General features: G+C 39.6%; 1 protein-coding gene across 6 annotated transcripts in view; it reads left to right on the top strand.

Moving 5' to 3' along the window:
• The first annotated feature begins 1,906 nt into the window (after positions 1-1,906).
• SLC25A39 (solute carrier family 25 member 39) overlaps positions 1,907-12,611 on the top strand; it is a 36,989-nt gene continuing 26,284 nt past the window's right edge. For 2 of the 6 annotated variants that reach the window (XM_088143384.1, XM_007425334.4), the window contains exons 1-2: positions 1,907-2,113; positions 8,592-8,697. In XM_088143384.1, coding sequence (XP_087999510.1) covers positions 8,604-8,697 — 94 coding nt within the window. In that variant the 5' untranslated portion in view covers positions 1,907-2,113; positions 8,592-8,603. Of the gene's footprint in view, positions 2,367-8,591; positions 8,698-12,611 lie in introns of all 6 variants that reach the window. The other 4 variants (XM_025164847.2, XM_007425333.4, XM_025164846.2 and 1 more) reach the window with 3 other exon arrangements.

The raw sequence follows: 12,611 nt of genomic DNA, 5'->3' as shown, positions 1-12,611 counted from the left end.
TCCTGAAAATTAATAATTGCACTCTTCTATATACCTACAATCTCCACTCCTCAGACTCTCAGAAGCTGTTTCAAAATAATCAGTCATTTTCATCAGTCTTAAAATAGTGTGAACACTTCATGAGCCAATCAGAACTCTATCAAATGGTAAAGCACAAAAATCATCATCTAGTGACCATCTTACTTCCAGCAGCATCCTTACTTGTCTTAGAGTAAGACCTTAAGAGGTTTGTGAGAAAGAGCTGCAGAACTGCCATGGCATTTTTGCAGTGATGGGGTAAAACCCAGGAGCTGCAAGGTAGGACAAGAATTCCAACTGGACATTCCTTCCCCCTTCCTGCTTATCCTTTATCACAACTGAGCCAGCAGTTAAACAGTTCATCTGCCAAAGGGAGAGAGACGCAGGAATGCAGAGGCTGTGTTGACTAGTAGTGTGGTAAAGTGACCGCATGGGAAGGCCCAGGGTCTGAATCAAGGAATTCCCTATGTTGATGTACTTACTTTGTCTTCATTTCAGTACAGAAAAATGTTTCAATGAAGCCAACATGAGTTTAGTTTTTATGGGCCTGTCGTGACTGGCATTTCTCCCTCCACTGAATGTACTGGCTAATAAGGTTCTGGCTTTTTCTAAATCAAAAATATTTCCACAAGACTTCAGTTAACTGCTTGCAGGATTGCAAATGAATAAATACCAGGTTTCCAAACCATTCACAAATGCCAGTCTTTGTTAACAAGGACTGCAGAGTATGAACACAAAGAGTCAAAGTGATTCAACCATAATCTCCAAATTGCTGGCCCAAATGGGACCCATTCAAGGAATGCTTGTTATGAAACCATCTTTACTTTATAAATCAATGTTGGTTTCACAATCAAAAGACTCTGCCTGAATCAAACAGTGTTTGTGTAATACCAAGTTCTTCCTCCATAGAAACTCTGGTTTCTTAGGGAATCAACAGTCTACAACGCAATGCACCAGTTTATTTCAAAAACTCTCTGCCTCGTAAATAGGTTTTTATTTTTTAACGAGCCTTCCATCAATTAAAAAGCCACTGGTTTTGACCTCAAGGATTTCTGCTCCCAATTATAACCTGTGTTATTATATTGGAAGCCTCTACCACCCCCAAAAACAGTGTTTTTTTTCCAAATCAGAAACCTCCCCACTTGGAAACCAGTGTTTGCAAAAAAAAAAAAAAAAAAGTGCAAGGCATGACCAAGAAAATATGTATTAATACAAACAGTATCTGCAGAAGAGCCAGTTTAGTGTAGGAGTTAAGGCATCAAGTTAGAAACCAGGAGATGGTGAATTCTTAGCCCTGCCTTAGGCACGAACCCAGCTGGGTGACCTTGGGCCGGCCAGTCTCTCTCAGCCCTAGGAAGCAGCAGATGGTGAACCATTTCTGGAAAATCTTGCAAAGAAAACTGCAGGGACTCGTCCAGGCAGTCACCAGGAGTCAAAAAAAAAGACTCGAAGGCACCCAAAAAAAAAAACCCAACCTGCAAAAGCAGCATTTTTATTTTTATTTATTTATTTAACAGTGTTATATAGCCACCCAGCTCACTAAACGTGACTCTGGGCGGCGTACAACTGATAGTTAAAAAATATCACAACTATTAAAATGCTTGAAAAAAATAAAAACAAGATAAATAAGGTATTTTTATTTAACACCTTTATATATTATATATTACATTATAGATATAGGTATAGATATATAGGTATAGCGAAACTCGGAGGAAGCCAAAAACTCTCTCTGCTCGCGATCAACGATTACGAAACGAGCTCTGCCCCGCCCAAGCACGGAGAGCGCGCGCCTGCGCTCGAGCGAAGGCACCAGCCCCACAGGAGCTCTTGGGCCGCCGCGTTTTCCTTTCCGCTCACCAATCAGGAGGCGGCAGGCGGCCTTTCCCAGAGCCTGCCGACTGCCGCGCGCGCCGCTCGATGACGCCGCTGCGGTTTCTCCAATCCTGGACATTTGGGTGAAGTTCTTTTGCTCGGCCGGGTGCTTGCGCTGGAGCGAGCGTGTGTCTCGGGAAATCCGGACGCCTGCCCTCGTGAATGTACCTATGGATGCACCGGGCGCAGAAGTAGCAAGCGTGCTTAGGGCTGGCGTGAGGAGGTGAGGGGGGCGGCTCAGGGGCCTTGAACGGGGAGAAGCCTGTCACCGGGCCTTGAGTGGAGATCGCCCGAGGCCAGACAGGAACGTGGAAACTGGACGGCGGACGCCGGGTGTAATTTATTGGGGTACTTGCCGTGCTCCTCTCCTGGGGACTGGAGGAGAGCCCTACTGGAGTACATCACGAGGTCCAGTATCCTATTTCCTACAGAGATAGGTAAATGCCTTCGGGAAGTCTGCAAGCGAGGTGTAAAAGGTAACAACTTCCCTTAAGTGTTCATCTCCAGCATCTGGTATTCAGGATATGCTGTTACTAACCCGGAATAATTAATTGAACCGTTACAATTAATAGCCATTCTTGAATCTACCTGGTGTGAATGTATAAGTAATTTGTAAGGTGATATGATGTAATGGCGGCCTATAGTTTAGGTTAAGCAATAAATGCACGTCTGTCCTGCATTGTATATTTTAAAAAGGTGGGTATGATGCTCTTTCAGGTCTCATATCTTCTAAAAAGCCTAATTATACCCTATCCACTTTCTAAAGCAACCTTCCTCAATTGAATACCCCCTCAGTGTGCTGTCAGCATTTTGCTTGGAATTATGAGAGTTATTGGGAATTTTTAGAGTACAGTAGTCTCCATGCCAGGTTAGGAAAGGTGGTAAAGAAAGGGCATAGTTGTCTTTCCTAGTCTTCTTGGCAATGATGGAGCCCTGACCCCTAAAAAAATAGGAAAGGTGGAAGGATTTTTTTTTCCTTTTGGAAAAGCAGATGTTGTAGCAAGGTACAGGGAACAGGAAGGCAATATCTTAGACACCATTATTATTTATGTGATGACTTGTCAGTGGAGAGGAGAGAGGTTCAAGTGGATTTCTCTCAAGTAGACTTACTGAATCAAATTAAAATCTGCTTAGTCCAGCATCCTTTGCATGAAGGCCAAACACTAGAGAGCACAAAGTGACCATAATCTCACCCACCCTTCCCCAACTTCATGCCCTCCAGATGTGGTAGACCAATTAATGGAGTTGTAGATTAGCCAGTCTGGAGGGCACCAGCTTGCGAAGGATAATATATATTTGCCACACCTATTCTGATGTAAAGGAAAAGAGGAGGAGTATATTATCTAAGAAGTATATGTGTGAGATACAAAGTAAGGATTAAGGTACAGGTGCCTAGAATTGAGAAGAACATCTGGCTAGATACCTGTTCTATAATTTCCATTGGTGTATGGTTCACTGGGGCCTAGCTGAGAATGAAATGTATGACCTTCAAGCTGCCAGTGAAATATATGTGACAGTACAACAAAGATATTTGGAGGTCAGGACTACAGAAATATGCTTTAGTTGGAATGGAAGCCAGGATGCCAGTAGGGGGAAGGGAAGGAGAGATCAGTCAGTGCATAATTATGCATTAGCCCATGACTATACAGTAAATATTTAATTACTTTAGATAATATATTCATGTGCTTTTTATTACAAATGATTTCCAGAGTTTTTCTTTCTACATTGCTTGTTTTTACTGCAATTATTAAGGATTGTAGAAGTGACTCTGAGGTAGTACAGAAACTTTTCCGGGAGAAACTTATATGAAAAAAAAAATTGCATATTGGAAGGAACTGGATTGAGTGTTTGGAAATCTGTATGAATAGCAAAATCTAGTTGTCTTAGATAACTCAAAGTCCATATGTGTTCCAAACCTAAATATATAGTCTTCGTGATAGGTCCATGAAACTCTTATTGCTTGCCCAGTCACAAGGGATCTGACAAATTTGGAATCTAGTGTGATATAGAGAAGCCTTATTTTAAGTAAAGCAAATATGAACTATTACCTTTCCCCCTTTCCCTACTTGTTTACGCAATTGGGAATTCTAGGTGGAAGCAAGTTTAGCTATTAAAGCACTAAGTCATGCTGAATCAGTTTTTTACTTTGGCTTTAATTATTATAGTTTTTCCTAGAAAAGCTAGAGAAATGGAGTTTGATCAGCATATTGAGGATTTTGTATCAGAGGGGCCCAATCATTCCTCTCATAGCTACTCATTCAAGGTTTTCTGGGAGGAGAGGGGAGTTAGAGCACATGTGACACACTCTTGCTCAGTGGGTAGCAGTGTAATAGATTTCTAGATGGTCTATGAAATAGTAGTCCAGCAGATCAATGTTGGGTCTTATTTCAAATATTTTTAGCCCTAACTGAATTGGAGCGTCTGTCCAAAACTTGAATTTAGTATACTGTACAGGAAGAAAAAAAAATCACCCATTTGGGGTCTAGTTGCAAGCAGTTTCTGGCAGCGATAGGTTCTGCACATACTGCTAAGCCATAATTTGTGATTTTTAAAAATTTGACAGCACATTGAGTGAATCCAGATTATGGCTTATAAATCATGGTGTATGACTTAGCATAGTGTATGAATCTAGTCATGCTGGTTTATTCAGTTAATCATGATTAAACAATCCATAGTTTAGTGTAGTTTGTGACACCCACACCCATTCAGTGATATGTATGGAGAGTTTCAATATGGAGATGATATACTGTGTTTTCTTTTGCCTGATCTGAAGCCTTTAGGCAAGCTGTCATTATCATTCCTCTCTGTTGAAAGCCAGTTGGCCAACTTGCCTCAGTTTGTAGACAGGGATTTGGGTTTTTGTTTTGTTTGCTAGCAGATTGCAGTAGGAGGGGCTTAGATATGGAAAGAGACTGAATGATGATAGTGCTCCTTTATAAAACATCTACCTCTCAATTATATGACAGAGAGTGCTGACTACCCTGAACCCTTACCTCTCAGTGAGACTATTTCTATTTGAACAGACTTGGTTTATGTTAAACCATGTTTGTTTATCATAGCTACGGGTTTCAGGGTCTACAGCATGCTATACCAATACCAAAGAAAGTTATAGCTCAGCAGAATGTGTAAACTCAGTTAAAATGCTAAGACATAATATGATTTGTTTGCTGTTGGCTCAGTATGTTGCATGAACCCAGCCATTTTCATTTCCAAACCATGGTGTTAGCTTACTGCAATGTATATACCAAACCATTGTGACTCACTCCACAAACCATGGATTTGTGTGGTACAGACTAATTCTCTTTCCAAGCCTTGGGCTCCTTGGTGCCCTCATCCTATCATACCCAGGCAGGGTGGCCATTAATTGGAGAAGGCTGCTGTTATCCTTTACAGCTCTTCCCACTGAAATACTGTTTCAGTTGTCAGTCTTTAACAGCAATTCTAGCAGCCAGAGTTTCTGCTGGGTGAGAGGTAGACAAAAGTAAAAGGCAAGGCCATCAAATTCTTTTTTTCACATGAATAATTTTTTCTAATCAGTGTCTGGATTTTAGCACCCTTTCCCCAATGTAAATGAGAATAATAGAAACTTAATCACTGTCCTTTCATCACATAAATAAGTGGCATTCTCATATATCACTTTTTATTCTTTTTCATGTCCTTTAGAACTATTGGGGTGCCATAGTAGTGGATTCCTGCCCTAGGCAGTGTGTTGGATTAGATGATCTCTGTGATTCTATTTTTGCACGTAGAAACAGAGATAACTAGAATCATGAAGGCTTTATGCCAGTGTTTCTCAACCTTGGCAACTTTAAGATAGGTGGACTTCAACTCCCAGAATCCCCCAGCCAGCATGCCAAGGTTGAGAAACTCTGCTTTATGAAGCATTAGCAATTAGTATATTACACTTGGAAATCTATACTATAGACCAAGCCTGCACAACTCGTAGAGGGGAAAGAGCCACACTGATACCTTAAAAGTAATCACAGGCCACAGAGGAATAGCTGGTGTGTCGATCAGCTGTTTGGCAGCTAGTGGCATGGTGCAGCAGCAGCAGTGGATCTTGGAGGCATTTGGCAGCACGTCTTTCAGGGTGGAAATGGCTATGAATAGCTAGGCAGCAGCAAACGCTTCCTGGAGGTGGTGTTTGGTGGCCGTGGATTTGTTAAGTTTTCAAAGCACACCAGCGGGCACACAAGGCTGTTTAGTGGGCCATCCATGTGTTATGCAGGCCTGTTGTATAGCAAAAAACTTTATAACATGCACATAGGATTATTGTGGGCTGAGTTTTGACATATGATTTTGCTGATAGACTTTGCTGAAAACATCTCAAGGCAATGTGCTTCTTGGTCCTCTTTCTAGATGTTGAGGGTAGAAATGGGTGGCAAGCAGTGTTGGAATTGTGCCATTTGGTGCCAACTTTAATCTCCATGGGGTTCTGTTAAAGCTTCTGCACAAACATACATCTAGCTGAAAATGATAGGAGCTGAAGGTGATGAGACTTGAAGTCTTAAACATCTGAGAAGCATCAGGTTGCTGAAGCCTTCAAGGGTGTCTTTATGGAATGCCGTTTGCATTAGTATGCATTTTTTATATATATGGCGTTTGGACAGAATTAGATGTGATCCAGAGAGTTCCTTCTTGGATAAGGGAAGAGCTGTCGTGCAAAGCATCAGAAGGTTAGAGCTATGCACCTGAGTTAAATATGTACTGAACATGGAGTTGCTGCTTATTTATGTGTGGAGAGCTGGTTTAATGCTGTGGTGTTGCAGCCATGTTTCTTTTTGCATAACGCTGCATGCAAAAGTGTGTGTACATGAGAGATAGGGATAGGGAAAAAAGAAAGCATCTGTGCCAAGGCAGTAAGTTAGACTGAAGCAGAGTTATTCCAAAGTTATTCCATAAGCTGCAATAGCATGGGAGGAAATGGTGGTAAAGTTCAAATCAGTAAGACAAGCAAAAAGAAAAAACAAGTAAGAGTGTCAAAATTATTCATACTCTTGCATAATCAGTTTTAAAGAGTCATATTGTGTGGATAGCAAAAGATAAGGACTATAATACCCTGTAATGTTGCAGATTAACAATCTGGCTGCCAAGGAAAACAAAGTAAAGGTTGGGTGACCTTGCCACATCAGAAATAAATACAAGAGCCAAGTGTAAATGCAGTTTCGTAACTGCATGTGGGAATTTGTGACAGGATCTCTTCTTTTTGAAATTCAGTTTTCTGCACCATGCTGACTTGCTTCTCAGTTTTAAGAGTTTTTAAGATGGAAGAGACTGTTACCTTAAGGGCCGCAGGCTGTGCCAGGGAAATGGCTTTCATATTCATTATATGGAATTCCTGTTAAGCATGTCTCTCTCCTATTCTTGCAGTTTTTAGCCATGCACACCTGATGTATACGTCTGCTATTTAATGGCTTATTCAGCAATCCAGCTATTTTCATCCAAAATAAAAATACCTGGGGTTGCAAATAACCTAATAGTATTCCTGCTGGAAGCTATGCAAAGTGAGCAGCTTTATTCAAAACAAAGTGAGATGATGTATTACAGTTTTATCCTGTGCTTTCTGCAAATTGCTCAGAGACTGCTGCTTATCATTGTTAAGCTAGCATCATCGTGCCACCTTCTGAGAGGCTAAATGTCTCAGAAGGGAGGCCTCTCCCATTTCTGTATCTGTGCAGATAATAGTCATGTCAACCGGGAATGAATGCAAAAGAACACCTGCTGAGCGGGGTTGCTGCAAGTCTGCACTGAAATCTACAGCTTTTGCACAAGGGATACATCAATATTTTTGAGCCCATTTATATTATCCTTGCATAAAGTAAATAGTTTCATTATAGCATGAATTTCATGTTCATAACATGGTAAAGCAAAACATGTTTTTGAAGATCATGGCCACAACCCCCATTTATTTTGAAGCAAGTCCCACTAGATTTAAATTACATTTCTTCTTCTGAATAAACGTGGACAGGATCGCTTTGACACTGTTCAGAACAAAAAGGATGTAAACAGTGGAATCATAATAGTTGTCTTACTGTGGTTGCCTACAACTCTTTATAATGAGACCCATGTTCCTTGCACACTCCAGTTTTCCTTTTGGTGGTACAGTCTTCTGCTTTCAGAATGGCTTTAGCTTTTTCCCAGGTTGAAGAAGACAATTTAATGAATTGCTGTTCTGTTTTTGCTTGCTAGTTCTCTTACAAATTGTTGTTATTATCCATCAGAGTTGGGAATTCTACAAACTGTGTGCAACCCACAGCACCCTGATATTGCACCTCTGCATTGTGGCAGCAAAAGGGCTAAATTTCAGCAGCATAATTTCAGCCCTGCTTTTCAGAGTTTCAGGTGGTTCCCATCCCTATGCTTCAGCATCTCCCAAAAAGGGCCAAAAACTTTCAGCCACATCCTTTCAAGTGATACTGCAACATTACCAGATAGCTTCCTAAGGCCATCCTAAGGTCAGGAGGTGGAGTAGCAATCTTGAATCCTCAAACGTTGCTCACTACTGCTTTATATAATAATGTAAGGATTGTCTGAAGGGCAGAGGCTCAAATACGTGCATCCCCAGGTTCAGATACTTGCATCCCCAAAAATGATTCTGTCTTCATTGGGTCTGGTAGAAAATGCTTGCTGCAGGTAGCATGTGATGACTGATTTAAGGTACCATTGTCACTAAGAATATAAAGCACTAATGTTTTCTATAGGTGAACAGCACAATGTCCGAGAATTCATCTGTGAGCCTGGTGGGCATCACCCCTGTGCAACAGATGTTGGCATCTGGGACTGGAGCCCTTTTCACCTCTCTTTTTGGTAGGTACACTGCATTTCGTTAGTATCTTTTGAGGCTAATTTGAAATAAGTGGATGCATGTAAGAATGTGTACATGTAGTCCTCAGGTTACAATGGCAGTTGGGACCGGGAACTCTGTCACTAAGTGACATGGTGGTAAAGTGCAATGTCATGTGACCATGTCATTAGCAACAGCAATTCTGGCAGTCCTGGTTACTGTCATTAAACGAGGACCACATGGGTCGTTAAGCGAGGACCTGACATGATCACAAGACTTCCTTCTGGATTCCCCATTGACTTTGGTTGTGGAAAGCCAGCAGAGAATGTTGGAAATTGAGATCACAATGTCATACAGGTAGTCCTCAACTTATGACCATAATAGGGACCAGAAAATTTGTCGTTAAGCAGTGTAGTCATTAAGTGAGGCATCACGTGACTGCACCCAATTTTATGACATTTTTTGTGGCAGTCGTTACGTGAATCATGCATTTCCCCATTGATTTTGCTTGTTGGAAGGCAGCTGGGTAGGTTGCAAAGGGCAATCACGTGACCCCAGGATGCTGCAACTGTCGTAAATACATGTCAGTTGCCAAGTGCCTGAATTTTGATCACGTGGCTGCGGGGATGCTGCTTTTTCTATTAAAATATTTTATATAAGAAGCTTATGGCTCATTAAATAGTGTTGAATTTCAACTCCCATCATTCTTAACCAATGTGGTTAATGTGTAGTATACTGAAAGTTGTGACTGAACAATAGAGAGGCTATTGATTCCTTACCTCTATCTTAAATTAAACAATGTAAACCCTTCCCATGCAATGTTTGGCAGTTGATTACTATCATTTACTAATGATTAGGATGCATGGAAGGTTTTGGTGGGGTACATGAAACATGATCTTTCTGGATAAGAGCCTGTCTTTCACACAATAGGGAGACTGTAAATGCAGCATATTCCTACATCTGACTTGAGATCTACACTTGAACCTGAGGAAGAGTTTGGGAGGAGCTTTATTTAATTTCAGAATTACTTTTTTCCATGTTTTCTAGCCATTTAACCAGCAGATTTCCTTTTCCCTTCTTCTGCTCTGTGAATGAATTTCTTTAATGTACACTTTATACTTTCTTATTTAAAAAACTTTTGATTAAACTTCAGAAACATTACAGTCAACATTATTTTAAGGATACTTTAGTAGTTTGTGATATTAAATGGCTATCTAACAATAAAGTTTGTAGTTAATTTTATATGCACATAAAAGATAGTTGTGAGTTATATATCAGACTGTTAACATTACATAACTTTTTTCAACATTATGATTCAATTTTTAAACAGTGAATTAAATGTAGACAGTATTGAATCATATTATCTGGTCTTGCCTCTCCTTCAGTACAAAGTTGATTCAAAGGCTGAGAGTTGACAAATGTCATTAAGCCAACATTTAGAGTCTGGGATATAAGCATTCTTCCATGAATACATGTCATCTTTTTCACTACTGTTCAAGAATAATACAGTGGTACCTCTACTTACGAACGCCCCTACTTACGAAATTTTCGAGATACAACCAGCTCTGGCCCCAAAAATTTACCTTGATGTGAGAACTCCACCTCGCGGGCGGAATTTTTCCACCCTGACACGTGGTCTGCGGTCATTTTTCCGCCCCTGACACCTGGTCCACGGGCGTTTTTCTGCCCCGCCATGTGGTGCGCGGGTGCTTTTCCGCCCCTGATGCGCAGTGTGCGGGTGCTTTTCCGCCACGCAGCGCGCGGGCATTTTGCCACCCCGCCGCGCGGTGCATGGGTGCTTTTCCACCCCTGACGCATGGTCCGCAGACGCCAGAATGGATTAACGGTAATTACATTGAACCTTATGGGAAAATTTGCTTCAGGGTGCGGCCAGATTCGGAGGGCGGAATGGATTAACCGTATTTACATTGAACCTTATGGGAAAATTTACCTCGACTTGCGACCAATTTGACTTGCGATCAGAGTCACGGAATGGATTAAGTTCGTAAGTAGAGGTACCACTGTATATGCAAACTTCTTAAGAGATTGAAAGGTTTAAGATTTTGGAGATGTAATTTAACAAAACATTAACATTTTTAATCCTTAACAAACTTTGAAGAACCTTGTTCACCATAGCAATAATGTCTAGCCAATAAAGAATGAACACACCCATTGGATATGTATTAAAGCTCCTTCAAATTTATTACATCTACAGTATAGAAATGATGAGAGCCAGCCTTTTTAAAAAACAATCTCTGAAAGGTCCAATAGACCTTAAAGAGAATGTTTACATCATAAGAAACATATCTCATATCCTTAAAACCTGAGAACATTGGGTAATATGGAATATTCTAATTCTCTATTCCAAATTTCTTGTATATTGCCCATGTTTACTTCTGATTTTTTTAAAAATGAAAATAATACATTGTTGGTTTAGCTTCAGTAAAGCCTTCTCTAATAAACTCAATGCTTCTGGAGTTTCGAAGGCCACGAGGGCATCAGGGCCAAGCAAGGTCAATAACAAGTGTATCCATTATGATATGTATTGCCATTCAGCCTTTCTAAATAAATTGTATTCTTTTTGTAAAATCTCAAAAGTTTTAAAAGTATCATTCTTACTAGTTGATTGAGGGTAAGAATTCTATTATGAGTGCGTGTTTTCCCAAGAAAATGTATTATTAGCTATTTTTAAATAATTACTCCAGAGATTCAATTTTTCATGAAAAGAAAAATCATTTAAATTTTTTACCCAATAAGGCCCAGATATATCTTTTTTATAAATATTTTTAATTAAAAGAAGATTTTACAAAGATTTAAAAAATGACAGAAACATAGAAGAAGGAATAGAAAAAGAAGGGTAAAAGAAAAAATGAAGAATAACAAAAAAGTAAGAAAAAGAAAGATATCTAAAGAAGCAACTTCTAATCTTCTTTGCAGCAGTTACAAAGATAGCAATTACCATCTTCACCCTTCCATATTGCATATCATAGTTCCCTTCTTCCCATAAACAAACATTTTTAATCAATAAATCCCAAAATCAGCAGTTCATTTTTATCCATTTTCAGCAAAAAGTCTATAAATGGTTTCCAGTTTTTTTATAAAAGTAGTTATAGTTCCCTCCTTAATCAAACAAGTCAATTGACCCATTTCTCCAAATTTGGCCATCTTCACAATCCATTCCTCCATTATTGGTATTTCTGTAGTCTTTCATCTTTGTGCATAGCCTTCCTGCAGTTACCATATACAAAACCAATTGTCCATGAGCCTTTTCTAGTTGAGTGTCCATACATCCTAATAAGAAAAGTTCTGGTTTCATCTGAATGTAAATTTTTAAAACTCTCTGGATTACCATATGTATTTGTATCTAGTATCATTTCATTTTTTCACAAGTCCACCATGCATGATAAAATGTCCCTTCATGTTTTTCACATTTCCAACAGTAATTAGAAGTACCTTTATATATCTTAGACCATTTCTCTGGTGTCATATGCCAACAGTACAACATTTAAAAAAAATGTTTTTAATTGTAATACAGTGTGAATTTCAGACCTTTTAACCACACTCTCTCCCATTGATCCATTTGAATATTATAACCAAAATTCTTGGCCCATTTTACCATACATTGTTTAACTTGCTCTTCCTCTATTTCAAATCTCAACAAAAGTTTGTACAATTTAGCAATCATTTTAGTACATAATTCATTTTCAAATTCTGTTTTATCACATTCTATTCCTGGTATATTTTATCTATATTAAATCCTCCTTTTAATTGTGCATATGAGAACCACTGAAAACTAAACCCCTCTGCATAGTTCTCTTGATTTCATCTCAGGCTCCCCATTTTCCTGTGCCAGCAAGTTTTTACTGTATATGTTAACCGTTACTCTTCGCCTGCTGTTTCTTTTCTATAAAATGCTGCTTGAGCTGAGGCCAAGAAA

Source organism: Python bivittatus, unplaced genomic scaffold, assembly GCF_059951505.1.
Source record: "Python bivittatus isolate LINGU-HERP-01145 unplaced genomic scaffold, Pbiv_v1 ctg000410_np1212, whole genome shotgun sequence".
Classification (NCBI taxonomy): Eukaryota; Metazoa; Chordata; class Lepidosauria; order Squamata; family Pythonidae; genus Python; species Python bivittatus.
This window is presented reverse-complemented; position numbering and strand designations above follow the sequence as displayed.